Raw genomic sequence first — 16,501 nt, forward strand, 5'->3', positions numbered from 1 at the left:
GCCACTTGGCTAGCCGCTCCACAAAAGCAGTTTAGGAATTTCCTCACAAAGCAAGACAATCACGGTGGGGCTACCGCTGTCGCAGCCTGAGGTCCAGGGATAGAAGCATCTGAGATAATTGTGACCCCGACAGCTCGGCACACGCATATACTGTGAACCCAGAGATCATTATTAACTTAACCAGTGGAATTCTGACAGTGATTTCAGTGCTTTCCACTGAGAAGGCACAAGTCTGGGGTGTGGATGAGTTTAGCCCAAATTAAAGAAATGTTTCCAGACTTATGTCATGCGGGCGTACAGAAGGTAAGCATGATTTCTGGTGAGCTGCCATGTCGCATGCTTTATTGACCTTAATGCTAAATCCGAACACGAGTCATTTTTCAAGTGTCTGCGACTGAGGGGAAGTAATGGAAACACTCGGTCGAACAGAGCAGGATTTGGCAAATCGATACTCGGAGAGTAAATCTGGGGTTGAGAGAGTGAGAGAGAGAGAGCCATCTTTCAGCAGGGGATAAATCAAGTTCGGAAAACCTCAAAGTTATTTTGCACTGCTGTCCTAAGACAGCTTTGGACATTTCGGGGCGGGGGTGGGGATCATCTGCTTGATCTATCATGGCTGTTTTCCCACTCATGCTCAATAGGGTCCAAGAGAGAGAGAGAGAGAGAGAGAGAGAGAGAGAGAGAGAGAGAGAGAGAGAAAGAAAAAGAGACAAGTACCGGAATCCCAGCCGAGTGAGCTCGCGGCTGCCTAATTTGTTGAGCGCCTTCTTGGCCGTGTCCTCCAGGTTGTTGGAACCCTCGTCATTGACCACCATGGCTAGAATCATGCCGTCCTCCACGGCGGCCACATACTGAGCCAGCCGGTGGCTCTCATCTTTGCTCCGGTACGTATCAAACCTGCGGAGGGACCCCAGACGAGTACGGGGGGGCATGAATCACTTAAGCTCATTCAATGAAAACATACAAATCTTCACAGAAATGTAAACAGTGTACAATCAAGAATAATAACACCCTGCAGGTTATCCTGTTTCAAAGCACAACAACATGAATGGGCGATGGCAATGTGCTTTTATCTCATCAGGCTTCCATCTGTGGTTTGCAGATGCATCATAGGAGAGTTATCACTGTGAGTACAAACCTGTCGTTGTGCAGCACGTTGCCAGTGCTGGGGTCGATGACGTGGACAATGATGCCTCTGTTTCCCCAGCCTTTCTCGAAGTGGTAGCTGTTCTCGTTGCCCTCGCCAGGGTGCAGTGTCTTGTTAAGGAACGTCCACGACAGCTTCTTGGCGCCGTGGATCTCCAGCTTGCCTCCTGTGCCCACGCCGAGGTACTTTCGCCCGAAGTAGCTGTGCCCGACGTCGGCATCATCGGATCTGTTCAGTATCAGAGAGAGAGGCCAGCGTTATGACATCATGAATTATGAATCGCTCTCGCTCGCCGTCTGGCATGCCTAATTAAAGTCGGTGTTTGTCTTACCTCCCGAAGAGGGATATGGTGAGGCTGCCTTTATATGGGCAGTCTGGACTGCCGATGTGCAGCTCTCCCTTGTTCCCAATGTGAATGTGTTTGGCCCGCAGCAAGATGGGTCGATTGGTGTCGGCAATTACAAGCTTTCCTGCAGAAAAAGAATGCTCCCATGACACAGAGGTCTCCGGGCTTTAGTGTTTTTCATGCAAGCGGCATCTCAGACTCTCTCCTTTTAAGGGGCCGTGTTCTGGCTGACTACAGTCACCCACCAAAGCAAGCTGCTAGGGCTTTCTTTTTTACGAGCACTGCGCTTCACGGTGGGGGGAAATCCTCCTGACACGCGTTAGACGAGCCTGAGGTGATCTTGGATGAGTGATCGGCGCTTTGATTTAAGGGAACGCTGTGCGGCCCGACCACGTGGCGGACAGGGAGAGACATAGCTGACTGCTAATGGGAGGAGATAAATCCCTATGGCAGTTTAACAGTGAAGGACACGGCCGAGGGAGGGTAAAAAATGGCTTCTTACCCCCGTTGAGGATCTCAATGGAGTGGACAGTTCCTGAGCTGGTAAGGAGGACTTTGCGGCCGTAACCTATGGTAACGCGATGAGCCTCGCTGTGGCCGGGTGTCCATGGCTGCAAGCCGGACTCTTTGTCAGGACACACTGCAAGACACACACACACACACACACACACACGCACACGCACACGCACACGCACACACAAAACAAAATGTCAACATTAACGTGATCAACCACAGCCTGGCTTCTGCCAGACCACATCTTTAAAACAAGTTCCAATGTAGATAAAGGGAAAGATCTCTAGCAAGCAGGCATGAAGTATTCATGAATACACATCACAGACGCCGTTTTTTTGTGTGTCTCCGACACGGTTTGTTAGTTTTTGCTAGGAGTGGGAGCAGGTGGAGGAGGTGCTGTGAGGGCTCTCAGCAGAAGCACACATGTGTGCCAGACTACCCGTTCACAATGCACCCAGGGACGCCGGCTGCTGTGAATCGAGACAATCTGAGGTCGAAAACAACCACAGATCCAGATGATCATTTGCTTCCACTCTCAAATCAAGACAGGCTGCACTGACCCTCTGACCTGCCAGCTTTGTTTTCTCCGAACAGGCTGTGTTTATTTTGTTTTTGTTTTACTAATAGTGACGAGTCTATGTCCTTCACATTTCCACCATGTCAACCTTTCCACAACTCCCCCTCAACTTCCCTTGCTAGCAAATAACTTCACCATTATTTTTGCACAAGCACGGGTGCCAAGTGCATTCTGAGTCAGTGGTTAATATTCCCACGAAAAACAACTCCGAGCACTGTAGCGTCTGGCCACAGCAGCACGAAACACAACTCGAGACTCTCTTCTGTTTTTGTTTTGGCTTTGGGAGACAGACACGGTGAACCCTGACTGAACTCCGACACAGGTAAACCACGAGTAGTCCATGTACTGCAGCCTTAAAACACCCCTGGAGACAAAACACATGTCGCCAACAAACAGAAAACGCAACGTCAAACAAACAGTGAAAGAGAGGCTCTGATAACAATTACAACCCCATTAATTATCATGCTAATTTGGTAAATCTTCAAACTCTTCATGTTTGGACCGACTTCTTAGAGAGAGATTACAGCGTAAAAGGCTGCAAATTCCAAGAGCTAGAAAGCCATTCGAAATGTAATGTCTACAGACTCACAACAGACTCTGGCTCATATGCATACAATCCCAGCAGGCATCTAACAAAGCGAAAGAGACCACCAGCACCATACAATGCCACAACTGATTTGATTCAGTGAGGCACAGGCATTTCTACATGCAAACAATCGTGCAGTTCCATTAAAAGCATGCCATATTTGCTTAGCTGCTTTGCAGCAACAAAGGGCAGACAGAGGAGCCAAAGAGGAACACAATAACACCAGAACAGAACTATAGAACTTGTCAGCTCCATATTAATTTTTTTGCTTCCTTGTCCTTTGCCCCACACTTGAGCTTTCATGAAGTGAAAGCAGTGGGCCCAGTCATGTTTGCAATTAGAGAAACGCAACAACATTTTCTGACAGACTTCTGTTTGCAATTTCAATGAAAAGGCTTTTTTTTTTTTTTTTAAAGGACAAAAGCAAAACAAGGGAACTATTTATATGCGGCCGTATAAATATGAGGCAGTGTGCCACAGCTAAGTGTGGCCTCCATGCTTTGAGGTCAGCTCCTCCGCACAAGGGTAGAATTAAAGCAGGATCTGGAGGAGATGAGGCCACGGGCTCGGGAGCGGAGCCAATGCTGCCGGGCTGAAGTCAACAGGGGAGCCTCGCTCTGGCTGCTTTTCCCATACGTGGCAACAGCAGCGGCAGCTGAACCGGCACAGCAGAGCACAGCGGAGCAGAGCTTAGCGCCGTGGTGTCACGTAACCACCAGCAGACACAAAAGCAAAAGCCGGTTCACAGCACTTAACCAGGAGCTCACACACTCCCTCCTCTTCTATTCTGCGCGCAGCACAACAAACTGTCTATTAAGGAGGCAGAAATGCATTCTTCTCGAGTGCGGTGTGCGCTCCTGTTTGCTGGCTGCTGAACGGAGAGAGCAGACTTAATAATAACACTTGAGGACATGCAGTACACTCCAGGCTGCATGAGTTATTATATTTCTAAGGCCACATATGCCATCCCGCATCGATCCCCCCTGGCTGCACTAAGCTCTTATCTATGGTGAAATCAAAATGTAATAATAAAGCCTCTCCAAGCCTGCACTCTCTGGCGAAACAGACCTTGGTCTTACGAATAGCAGAATGTCACACCGTGGCCTGGTGCAATCCTGTCCCAATGTGACCACAACCAGCTGCACCTACAGTACGCTGCTCCATTCACATGCGTCTGTGCCAGCTGAAGGCCTGATGAAGCAGCTCCATGTGCAGCTGCTCACTGGGTGTACTGTCTACCCACTCCCAGCAGACACCCAGGGGAGGAGGAGGAGGAGGGAGGAGGTGGAGGAGGAAACCGTCCCAGTGCCACATACACCCAAAATACCCCAGACACGCGCGCCCGCTTGCCAGCATTTTCCCTTTAGTCACACTGAGGCAGCCTCTAATCCACATTAGCATTGATCTAATTATGCATGTGTCGTTTTCCCTGTGGTGGCTTACCAGCCTGAGTGAAGGGCAGGGTGGGCAGGGTAGCGAGGAGCAGCAGCAAGGCGACGCGGCTCTTCATCTTTCAGCTCCAGAGGTCTGGTCAGAACTGGAAGCTTCTCAAGGCACCTAGACCAAAAAACAAGACAGACAGAAAAGCGCTTGTGTGTGAGAGTGAGGAATGGAGTCAGGGACTTGAAGGAGACGACGGTGGCACTGTTTGCATCAGGAAAAAAAAAGAAGACTGCAGTTGTTGTAAAAACATTCAGAAAAAATGCACGCTCTGACTCTCTCGCTTTCTCTCTCTCGCTCTCTTTTTCTCTCTCGCTCTCTCTCTCTCTCTGGGGACAGGCAGAGATTTGTGAGGGCTGCGTTTATAAAAAGATCAGGAAGCTACTTTGCCTATATCTGTAGAAATCTTTAAGGGATTGCAAAATCCAACAGGGAAAAGGTTAAAAAAAAGCACATGTGGCTAATAACAGCAGCCTTGTTCCCATTGCAGTTACATAAAAATTACATGAATTTACTTTTATTTTAATATTTTGATGCAACCAGTGCATGACTGTATCCCTATGAAAATGTGTGCAAGAAAATCCACAGTAGGCTATCCCTCGAGGAACACCATACAAGTGTTGCTGGGGCTGTGTGCTGGCACTAACATGATTAAAACCACCTCCCAGGGCTGGCCTTATCCGTCTCAGCCAGGTGGTAATTACGGAACAGGTGTGAAATTTTCTGCAAGACTCCTCTCCCCGACCACAGCCTGCCACCCGCACCATAGCTGAGCCACCGACTCATGAATTATGCATTTATTTGTACCACGGAACAGCTCATAATGTGGCAACATGTCATCCGGTGCAAGAGCAATTTGTGCATGGCAGTTAAAACCAAGGATGAAAGCCCTTAGGTAGTAAATCATCTTTTCCTCACAGTCAGAAAAACAGAAGAGGACAGAAACAGAAAAGAAAGAACAGACAGCAGTCGGGGCAGAGAATGTTTTTTATTGTGGATTTTTCATGCCGTACAGATGAAACTGAGGACCTTGAGGTCGGACGATGATGGGCAGCAGGTCCTTGAGGGAGAAGAGTCCCGCACTCCTCCTCTTCTTCTCAGGGGAGCGATATCTCTGGTAGATTACCTCTCTGATCGCACAAGGAGCTTCTCTCTCTCTCTCTCTCTCCGTCTGTCTCTCGCTCTCGCTCTTCCCCCTTGCCTGGCCCCCACGCTACAGGGTATTCAATTCAGTCCTACAAAACAAAGAGAGAATTATCATAGACGATCACAGCCGGTACCTCTGTGCATTCACATAGCTCAGAAAACGGTGCTCTAGTAAATCACATGGCACTCACGCTAGGGGAAAAGAATGCCCTGACCTGGCACTGTGTGTGTGTGTGTGTGTGTGTGTGTGTGTGTGTGTGTGTGTGTGTGTGTGTGTGTGTGTGTGTGTGTACCCAGACCAGTAGCTCAGGGCTTTTGATAGGCAGTGTACAGGGGGAAATGCTCTGTGTTGTTTTGAGGTGAGGTGAAGATATGGCCTAATTCAAAAGCTTGCACATGATGACTCGTGAGAGTAATAAGACTCAACCCCTCCATCTAGATAAATAAATAAATAAATAAATAAATCAACAAACAAACAAACTAATAAACAAGCCTGCCTTGCCTATGCCCCTGTCCATATTGGCAATATGGGATTCTCATTACTGTTTGCCGCATCTGGTAAATTGCACATATATTCTAGGTAGATTTTCTGCCAAACGATGATGATGATGATAAGTTCTCTGACAGCAGAACAGAGGGCAGGCGCTGATAGCAGAATGCATCTTAGGCTGGGGGGGGGCATGTGAAAGGTGCTGTTCAAAGCCCTCCTGTTTTATGTGCACATCAAAGCTGAGCAGAAGTGCTGGGATACACTGAAGGCCAGCATTGCATTATTAAAAAGGGAAATATGTTCTCCGCTTAGTCGCAGTTTGAACTCTTCCCTGCGTCCTTGCTTTTTTCTGTGTGTGTGTGTGTGTGTCATGTGCCGCGTCTGCATCGCAAGTCTGTGCTCACATGTCTCGTCCAGAGACACAGAAATGTTTGCTCAGTGGCGCAGGGCGGTCAGCCCGGTCACAGCGCTTGTATTATAGATGGAGCGCAGTGAGTGAGCTCAACCCGTCAAAACTGCCCAGTCAGAGCACTCAGCAGAATCCTGGGCCTCTGACCGATAGATGCCTTCCAAAAGCATGACATCATATTTCCTGTGTGTGTGTGTGTGTGGGGGGGGGGGGGGGGCAGTTTGGAAAAGACGGTGAGATAAAAGTGGCCGGCCACCACGGCCTCTCACGGTGGACATGTCTCAGGAGCTGAGCAGCAGGCTGCTGATACTGACCTGTGTGGCGGGCAGAGAGAAGTCACCATCTGCCCAGATAAGCCACTTCCACCACTCTCTCCTTCTTGCCAAAGCTCTCCCCATTGCCACAAAAGACGAGACGGCAGTGTCAGGGGTGAATCACAGAAGAAATTTCTCACGTGAAACAGTTTCCCATGACTCACCCAGACGTGCCGGTGTGCCAAAACACAAGCAGTGGAAGCATTTATTTTGCAAGGCTTTTTGGTTAGTCCATTTAAAGCTTGCCTATAAACCCCAGAGCAAAAAATAAGTGTCGCACACATATTTCAACACAGCCGATTTTACAGGAGCTCTCTAGCATGTTCCAAGCTAGCAGTTATGAGAAACTTTACAAGCTCGGCAGGCCAGTGAAAGCTCCGTAACACTGTATGAAAACACTCCCGCCACTGAAGGAAACAGAACTTCTGAAAGGGAGTTCCACTCTTGTTTCCTCTCCGCAGTGTCACAGTGCACGTTATCTGACCTGTGCTTGACTAGGGGAAACTGGAACTACCAGCTTCTCAAGGACAGCCCTCCTGTCTTATATCTGGCTATTAATCTAAAAATGAGTGCATAGGCCTACTGCAGCGTGTAATTATCGGAACCTGTAAAAGCATGAATTACGAGAGAGTGCCAGGGAAGACGCCCACAGCGCAGCCCCTCTCGTTGAGACGGGCAGGCGTGTGTGCATGTGATTGGCGCCCCTCTCGAGGCACATGGGAGAAAAAAGGAGTAGCACGCAAGACACACATTACGGGTTTCAGGAGCAAGGAAAATTTCTGCTGACGTGCCCTTAACCGTTTCCATATGGCCTGCAATAATAAATCTCAAGACCTCTTCATCAGCTGGAAAACAGGACCGGCCTCCACTTCACCCACTCTCCATTTAAAGTCAAGTGACCTCTGAAGAAACCCTAATGGGATTCTACTTCCTGGGAGGGCCTGTGAAAAGCTGTACACTCCAGCGACCGTTAATTCATTCTATTTTATTTTTTTAGAGCTGATGGGGTCTCCTGTGGAGCTGACACCCTGGTGCAGGAGATTGTTTGGCCCGATAGCCGGCCTTGGATTACTTGCAGAAGGGGAATGAGAGGCTCTCAGACGGCCATGTTGTTGAAACAGCTATTTTTACGGCTCCTCCAGACTGTCTAATCCTGCTTTAGCATCCGCTGGCCTGCTGACAGGGGAGAACGCCTCGTCTGCTAAACAGAGCGCATCACCCTGGCGACCACAGGTGCAGAGCTGGGCCAGGGGAGAGGAGCGCATTTAAGACACATCTGAATGGTCCCAAAAATAGAAACACGACGGCATGCACTTCACCATTCAATGAGCTTGCGGAAAAAGGCACCACAGAATTGACCAGTGCTCAATGATGGATAGAATTCTAAAAATTAAACACAGTCCGCTCTGCGGTTCGTTTAAGGGAAACAAACACTTTCCAGCTCAACACCCAATTCCAGCAACGTGTGCACACATCCATGGACAAAACCACAAAAGGCTGCATCCGCTGGCAAAATACTGCAAGTGGTTTGAGCCCATTTTGACCAGGTGTGTGTGTGTGTGTGTGTGTGTGTGTGTGTGTGTGTGTGTGTGTGTGAGTGTGTGTAAAGTGGTTCAGACAGCAGGACTCAGCAAGCCTGTAGGAGAACATACGAGTCCTGATGTACACATTGGCCCCGTGGAGACACCCTACACTCAGTGCCGCGCCCATCACCCAGATGCCTGACAGGGAACAGCCATTGTGCAACACCTTTGTCTGCGGTGTGACATTGTGCTCAACAGGTAGTTTGCTGCTGGTCCCTTTGTGCAAGAGGTTGTCAAAGGAACAAAAGGAGCTCAACTTCCAGGGATAAGCGAAACATATTTCTTTCTTTCTTGATTTTTCTTCCATTTACAATCCTCATTGCCTGTGCTGCAATGCTACGATAAAGCAGATTAGCAAAAATTGAACTGGAAAGCTTTTCGTATAAGTGACGTTAAGACAAGGCCTTGGAGTAAAGTAAAAGGCTAAAGTCTGGGTGGCTTTTAAGCCAAACACAAAGACCCCTAGCCTTCAAATGAACTCCCCAGTGCCAGGGACCAACCATGCTGCTTTTGCACATCAGAAGACACCTAAAATCTCCCCAACGGAAAGCGAACAACCTTAGCAACCTTAGCAAAAACGCTGGGGGAGCTTTCAGACTGTTGCCTATGAACAGCATTTTGACAATAGCAGGCCCGCTCATCGACAGGTCTGGCCAATTTGCTCAGTGGGATCAAGAAGCTCCCCCAGCCTCATGAGGTGCTAAAATAGAACTCCAGGCATGGAAGAACTATATCACGATGACTCACGCCTTTTCACGGCGGCAGAGGCAATATGCCTCGTCTAATAGAAAAAATCTCCCGAGAATGACAAAAAAAAAGAATTAATATGCCTCCGAATGAGTCTCGGACAGACAAGTGCCGAGGAGATGGGGATGTATTTATAGGTGTCAAACAGCAACAGCTGTCAGTGCTCATCAGGTGCAGTCATGCGTCATCCATGCAGATAAGAGATGAGTGCGGATGCATCTGGGGGCAGGCAGGGCGCGAAGAGTGGAGATCACAGGGCCGAGCTGGCAGGCCCTTGGCCCACTAATCAGGAAGGGAGTGGAGGGGGCAGTGGAAGGGAGGGAGGCCTCCTCTGCAAATGCTGGAGAAAGCCCAGATTCTTTTCAAGCAAAATAACAGTTTTTCTGCCTCCACCCCCTCCCTCCCACACACACACACACACACACACACACACACACACACACACACACACACACACGCATACTGTACATACTGTGCTGGTAGCGTGCCGGGGTAGTGGTCCACCTGATACTGCAGGTAGTTGGAGTGAAAAAAAAAGTTGTTCTGCACACACATGTTCCCGTTGCCTGAGGGGAAAACAAGTCGCCTCACTGCATGAGTACAAAAGACCCCGCACGCATGCATGCATGCTCAAACACACACACACACACACACACACACACAGAAACACACACACACACACACACACACACAAACACACACACACACACACAGGGGCTCACACCTGTCTGGCAGGACAGAAAGGAGAGTGGCTTTATCTCTCGCGCTGCTTAGTATAGATGGAGAGCTCTCCCCCCCACCTTCGCTGATAAGACGCGGCTAGGAGAGAGAGGCGAGAGGCCATCCGTTCACGTCTGAGGGAAAGGATGCACTTTCATGGGACGCCTCGCTCTCCTTTAATCCCCCATCGTGATGAAACTCACGGGGAAGAGGCCAAATAAAAAGGGCTGAAAATTGCCTCATTATGCAATAGGAGAGCTGACAACAGTAAGGGCCCTCCAGCAAGAAAAAAAAAGACAAAGAAAAAATGAGTAAAAAGATGCTCAATTTGAGAAGGGGGGGGGGGGGGTGTAGACGGAGATAAAGTAAAAAATGCAGCGGATGATGAAACTCACTCACCAGGACCATGAGAGAGTTTGGAGTTGGCAAATTTCTGTTGAGCATTCACAAATGGGAGCAGATAATCTGGCCTTAGCTCTGGAATGCATTGCAAAAAATCACAGGGTGACTAAGAGTGGCCCAATGGTTTTGGGTGATATAATTTGACAGATGTCTGTAAAGCCTTTTGTTGTTGATGGATTGCGAGCAAACTTTCAGGCAGCTACTGTTTGCCTCCAACTGGTTTCAACACCCTCTCCTCCCCCACCCCCCAGAATCTCTCAATTTCACATCAATTTCACGTTGCGCTCTCCGACCGAAAATCAGATGAAAGAGAAAATGCTTTAATTACTTTTTCAATTAAACAGCGATTTCTCCAGGTTGCTCGGCAAGAATGGCAACGACGTGCTGTTTCGGTTCCCTTGTGCGAGGGCTGCGCAACGGCACAGATCATTATCACAGAGCTTTAGCGAGCAGAACTCTGCTGGACAAGAATCCAAAGCGAGCAGGAGACGTAGCGGTGGATATTAATCAGGCCTGAGCCGGACCACAGTCTCAGCCCTATCAGATAGCATCTACTAGCACAATACAATCTATTACTCCTCTCCCTCTCTGAGGTTTTTGTCAGAGAATAATTGGGAGAGAGAGAAACATGGAAAAAATACAAACATTTTCTGTCTCCAACATGCAGGAGAGATAAATGTGGAGTGTGAATAAAAAGTTTGGCAAAGCACATAAATCTGAGAGGGCGAACGTACGTGTGCATCCTCACCCTCACAGTGAAGGGCCTCGCCAGAGCGAGCTCTTTATTAAGGCCATTCACCATCCTGCCACTGACCGGCCTATTCGGTCGCTTGTGGTTGGTTGGTTTACATGTGGGCCCCCCGGTCTCCGAGATTAATACTTCACCCTGCACGAGTGTTTTTTTTTGGTTCTCGTGGAGAACCAAAAGGAAAAAATGAAAGCCTCACCTCACCCACCATTTCCTCATTGGCGAGTAAGATTTCAATTATTGTTTTGGACCGCAGTGAAATATTTCGGGACCGCCCATGTGCGCTGACAGGTGAGTGATGAGAAGGGTTTCCCTGGAGACATGCTGGGTCATTAAGTGGCTGCCTTTCACCGAAGCACAGCAGGGATGAAAAGCTGTGGACGGGGATCACACAGAGAGGAAGAGAGCAAAGCCGCTCCTCGGGCAAAAATAATGAGGCCCATCACTCTTCAGTACATATTGAAATATAAATGAGAAACTGAACTTTACTTCAATCTTAGTTATGTTTCTATATATAAACTCATCCAGTCACAGCACACACTCTCAATTACTTACATTAGTATTGACTAGTTTCTCTGTGTTTCACACAAACATTTTTACAACTTAATCTGTAAGCTTCCTGCTTATCTGAAGCAATCTGGGGGCTCCTGATGAGCTCACACAGCATCTGTTTGAGGCCGAGGTATGTTCCAGGGGCGATCTCCTTCATCGCGAGCAGATCTATCATTCACAATGACACCTGACACTTAGCGGAATGGCTGTGAAACAGACACTGCAACTCGTCTGAAAAACAGACGCTCTCAGGAGAACTTGCTTAAGACGTGCTGAAAGTTCTCTTCCCAGGGGCATGCTTAGTACTGATGGAACTCATCAAACAGGGCACAGCCAGGGCTTGGGAAAGAGAGCGCCGGTCCGGTGGGGACTCACTGTCTGGGACTGGGAGTGGTACCACCCCTACCTCCTCGGCTCTCTCTGCCACGTGTCTGGAAGAATCCAAAGAATGCTCTTCTGCACACTTTACTGGGACGAGACAAGCCATAAAAATAGAAAGACTAATGGCCGTAATCAAAGACTTCCTTGAACCCTGTTTGTCCAGACGGAGCACAATAAAATTAGGAGGAAACTAAATTCTTCGTCATTGTGTAATCAACACACTGCCCTCAGACTGGGAAGCAATAGGATGTCGTGTGAAGGACTGTTTTTCTGTATTTGCAGTAGACAGTGAGTACAGAGTTTCTGCAAACACCACAGAGTTAGAAAGGGGTCCTATCAGACCTCTTTATCTGATGGCTAAAAAAGATTTTAAAAAAATATGTGCTTGAATTCGGCTCGAACATCAGGATAAAGCTCTTGCATGCAAAACATTCAGCATGACAACCAAAAAAATAAATAAACAAATGATCTGATAAATTGCTCCTGACAATCAGGCATGCAGAACTGATGCATGGCACTGATAACTCGCTCTGGGATGTTAATAGGTTCACCTAATTTCCATGTGCCATGCATCTTCGGGGCCCTTCAAAACTGTCTGCCATTTGCAAGTTCAATGTGCAGCATTAAACGGTTGGTTAGCTCGCTGTCCTAATGTGGAGTGAAGATGGAAATTCCACTCTTTTGCATTAATCTCGTTCGGGATCTTCCTGTCTGACAGGTTTGTTGATCTTTAAACTTGTAATATGGCGGCGCTCCGAGACTAAGTACGTTTTATACATAATGCATGGGCGAGGTACCAGGATGTACCGCTGCGATGAGTACAATGTTTGTGCTTCTGCAAGACACACACTTCAGCTAGTTTACTTTGGAAGAAATATGTTACCCACTGGTTGGGCAGAAGAAATAACCTGTGTCGACACGTGCGAGCACTCAAGCTGAATCTGCTATGAAATATAGTTGTGGCGAAAGTGCAAGTTCTAGTGATGGCTATCACACTGGATTTGTGATGTCCAACACAGGGACTTATATCTAGCAATATCATATAATACGGCACCACCTACATCTCCTCTCTGCTGGATTCCGCTCAGGTGCTACAGTGTCAAGCGAAAGCCGATTATTCCGGTTGTCATAACACCCTCCACACCTCCCCCTCCCCTCCTTCTGTTTCTCTGGAAAGAACATCCTGCCCAGCAACCAGTTGGGATCCATGATGGCTGCTGAAGGTATGTAACTCTCTGGCGGTGGAGAAGCTGAGGACTGCAATGTGATTGAAGTCCTTCAGATGCTTTGCCCCGGGCCCTGTGGAAATCTCATCTACCTCACCTTGAGATGTATCATGGGAATGTGCTCCCAAGCAGCCATCAAGCAGCCATCTCTCTCTCTCTCTCTCCTTCTCCCTCTCTTTCTCTCTCTCTCAATCTCTCTCTCTCCCTCACACACACACACATTCCTCCCACAGGATCCAGCCTGGACCCTCTGTTCTTCTCCTCTAGACATGAGCCCATCCAATCAAACTATGTAAATGAAATCCTGCAAGGATGGGGAGAGAGATGGCGAGCGACCCCAAGATACTGGGAGAGGGGTATGAGAGAACAGGAGAAGAAGGCAAAGACTTGTCTTGTTCGTATCTGCACACACACACACACACACCCACACATACATACAAATGAGCTTTCATCTGTCATTCCTTTGACTGTTCTGACTTGCTCACTGATTACTGCAGCTTTTCATTGAAATGGGTGGGTGGGTCAATGTCTCAGCAGATAAATCATCCTCAAAGTTCCCAGACCGACTTATATTATTTATTTTAAGTGTTGTTTCTTTCAAAGCACGGCCGCTCAAAAAAGACGGCCCCAGACTTTTGCCAGAATCAAAGCAGTCATGGCTCCTATGCAGCCCACCACCTCAAGAGGAACAGATGTCGGAAAGTTACAAGATAAAATGAGAGCTGCCCCTTGGCCATATTTGCCAGTGCTGTGGAGAAATTGAGGCAGCAGGAGTGATGGCTTTGTGGCAGTCAAACCTAGTCAAGGCCACCCCGGGCCTTGATCAGCACAGTGTGTCTCCTCCACATAGCATGAGGCTAGCTGCGCGGTCCAGAAGCAGATGCTGTCATTTCAGCAGCCGAGTTTTTTCACATTTTATTGGTGTATGCACTTCCAGTTTCTCTCTCTCTCTCTCTCTCTCTCTCTCTCTCTCTCTCTCTCTCTCTCTCTCTCTCTCTCTCTCTCTCTCTCTCTCTCTCTCTCTCTCTCTCTCTCTCTCTCTCTCTCTCTCCCTCACACTCTCTCTGTCAGTACAACTGGCTGTCTGCGGAGGCTTTCATGCTAGTGTGTGCCATTTCTCATGCCACAAACTAGGGCGGCTAAGTGAAAGGGCACCCTGAGTGGAGAGTGCTTTTCCGCGGAGCCCTGGAAGGCCCATTCCACCTCATTATGGTGCATCTACTTCCCCACACACTGCTGCTCCGGCCATGACTCAGTTCTCAGCCATTTGTGGCTATTCAGTGCCTGCGAGAGCAAATGACTATAGCAGAAATGGGCCTAAATAATACATTCTCTTAATTCCCATTCCATTTTTGTCACAATTTCACAACTGAAGTGAACATTGTTTTGGAGGAAGTGGATAAATAGGGAATGGGGTAAAAAAAAGAAGTGAGTATTGAATACCACTTCAAAGAAACGTCTTCTGCAGTGATGACAGACGCGATACCTGCAGGATTTCATGTGGATAAAGGATGTCAAAAACGAACAGACGTAAGCAATTACTGCACAATTCAGGCATGTGTATCATGAATGCATCAGGTGAAGGATTTAGGAGACTATAAAGTTAGATTGGCTTCGAGAGATGTCTGATAGATCAACCAATCAAACTAGTTCGCATAGCCTACACTTTCAAATAGAATACCACACGAATAAGGAAAGTTCAAAAGAAGGTCATAGAAGTTCCACTAGTTCACCTCTAAGAATTAACTACAGACCTGCTTTAAAGATCTTAGCTTGGTCTTCCCTTTGAAAATGTCCCTAGTGTTGGCTGACCTGATGAGACCAGCATGAAAAGAATAGATGAGTACCTTGCTGTCAATCAAAGCCACTCGACACTTTTAGTTCCCTATTAAGGGGTCTTTATTGGCCCTAAACACAATTTGGAGACTCCTAGATCTATAACCCTTAAAAGTCCTTTCCTGAAATCTCAATTGCTGCGCTGCTTCGTTTTATGGATTAATAAATGAATTAGATGGTAAGGAGGAGAAAGATCACATGACGTGATCAATCCTGGCAATGTCACAAACAGGATTTTGCCCACAATGGTAAGACAGTATGTGTATATTTCAAGACATTTTATTTTTCCATATGTTTTCTTCTATATATATTGCTGTCAATATCCAACAATAAAATATGTTCCTTAAAGAGCCCCAGTTATATGGTGGAAATGTTGTCGATACAAGGTCTTACAAAGCCAAGCGATTACATGTATATTAATACATGTGAACCTTTACCCAGGTGCACTAATTCTACAAATGAAAAGGAGATTTTTCCAACACAATAAATGAAAGACACTAGCCTGGGGAGGAATTCATATCTTCAGATGAACATCTCTCACACACACATGCCCATGTTACCCCCTACCCCGAACGCTGGATGGATAGTTAAACAATCAAACACACAGCACGCACACACACGCACACACACGCACACACACACACACACACACACACACACACACACACACACACACACGTGGGAGTTCCTGCACCATTTTTCAACGATGAACTAATTCGAATGTAGGTGCTGACATGACATAGCCTGTATCTCCTGACAGACTCAATCTCGGCATATACCCACTCTGTCAACATCCCCTTATGCTATTTGGTATGGTGTCAACACATTGTTATGGATAGATTCTGTGACCCATTTAATAACACCATAGACAAGAGTATGCATTCAAATTCTTTAGAAAAAAATCTTCTTGTGGAGGGAATATTCTAAATCATATCAGAGACTGTTACCTGAAATGATATCTTTAGAAAAATACAGCCAAATGTCTTGCAGCTTTGACTCCTCACAAACACATAAAATGACAGGTCCTGTTGCCAGTGTCAGGGCTATTTGCATAGTTTTTCAACACACTCACATTTTATTTCAGACAGGCCTATCTGTGTTCTATCCCCATCGAAAACAACCTTGCAATACAAGATCGTAATTACGTATTTTGTGCATCTGCTGCCCCTGTTATTATGTGAGAGGGGATGGAAGATCTTTTTTTTTTTTTTGCTTGAGTGTTAAGTGCAAGTGGAAAGAAATCAGAGATGGATCCAATGTTTTCCTCTCCTGACAGGCATGGCTTCAGACATTTACAAAGGATCTGCACAGAAACCCTGCCAATGCGCTTTTCATTCA

The 16,501-nt window shown here is 47.3% G+C and overlaps 1 protein-coding gene across 5 annotated transcripts in view; it reads right to left on the reverse strand.

The window, feature by feature from the left end:
• The window catches only part of LOC121681934 (cell migration inducing hyaluronidase 1), a 63,854-nt gene that overhangs the window by 30,818 nt on the left and 16,535 nt on the right, over window positions 1-16,501 (reverse strand). For 2 of the 5 annotated variants that reach the window (XM_042061896.1, XM_042061893.1), the window contains 6 exons: window positions 5,623-5,844; window positions 4,613-4,726; window positions 1,996-2,133; window positions 1,479-1,617; window positions 1,139-1,375; window positions 718-897 (listed from right to left, as the gene is read on the reverse strand). In XM_042061896.1, the coding sequence (XP_041917830.1) occupies window positions 718-897; window positions 1,139-1,375; window positions 1,479-1,617; window positions 1,996-2,133; window positions 4,613-4,679 (761 nt within the window). In that variant the 5' untranslated portion in view covers window positions 4,680-4,726; window positions 5,623-5,844. The remainder of the gene's footprint in view (window positions 1-717; window positions 898-1,138; window positions 1,376-1,478; window positions 1,618-1,995; window positions 2,134-4,612; window positions 4,727-5,622; window positions 5,845-16,501) is intronic. The other 3 variants (XM_042061897.1, XM_042061895.1, XM_042061894.1) reach the window with 3 other exon arrangements.

This window comes from Alosa sapidissima, chromosome 14 (assembly GCF_018492685.1).
Source record: "Alosa sapidissima isolate fAloSap1 chromosome 14, fAloSap1.pri, whole genome shotgun sequence".
NCBI classification, from domain to species: domain Eukaryota; kingdom Metazoa; phylum Chordata; class Actinopteri; order Clupeiformes; family Clupeidae; genus Alosa; species Alosa sapidissima.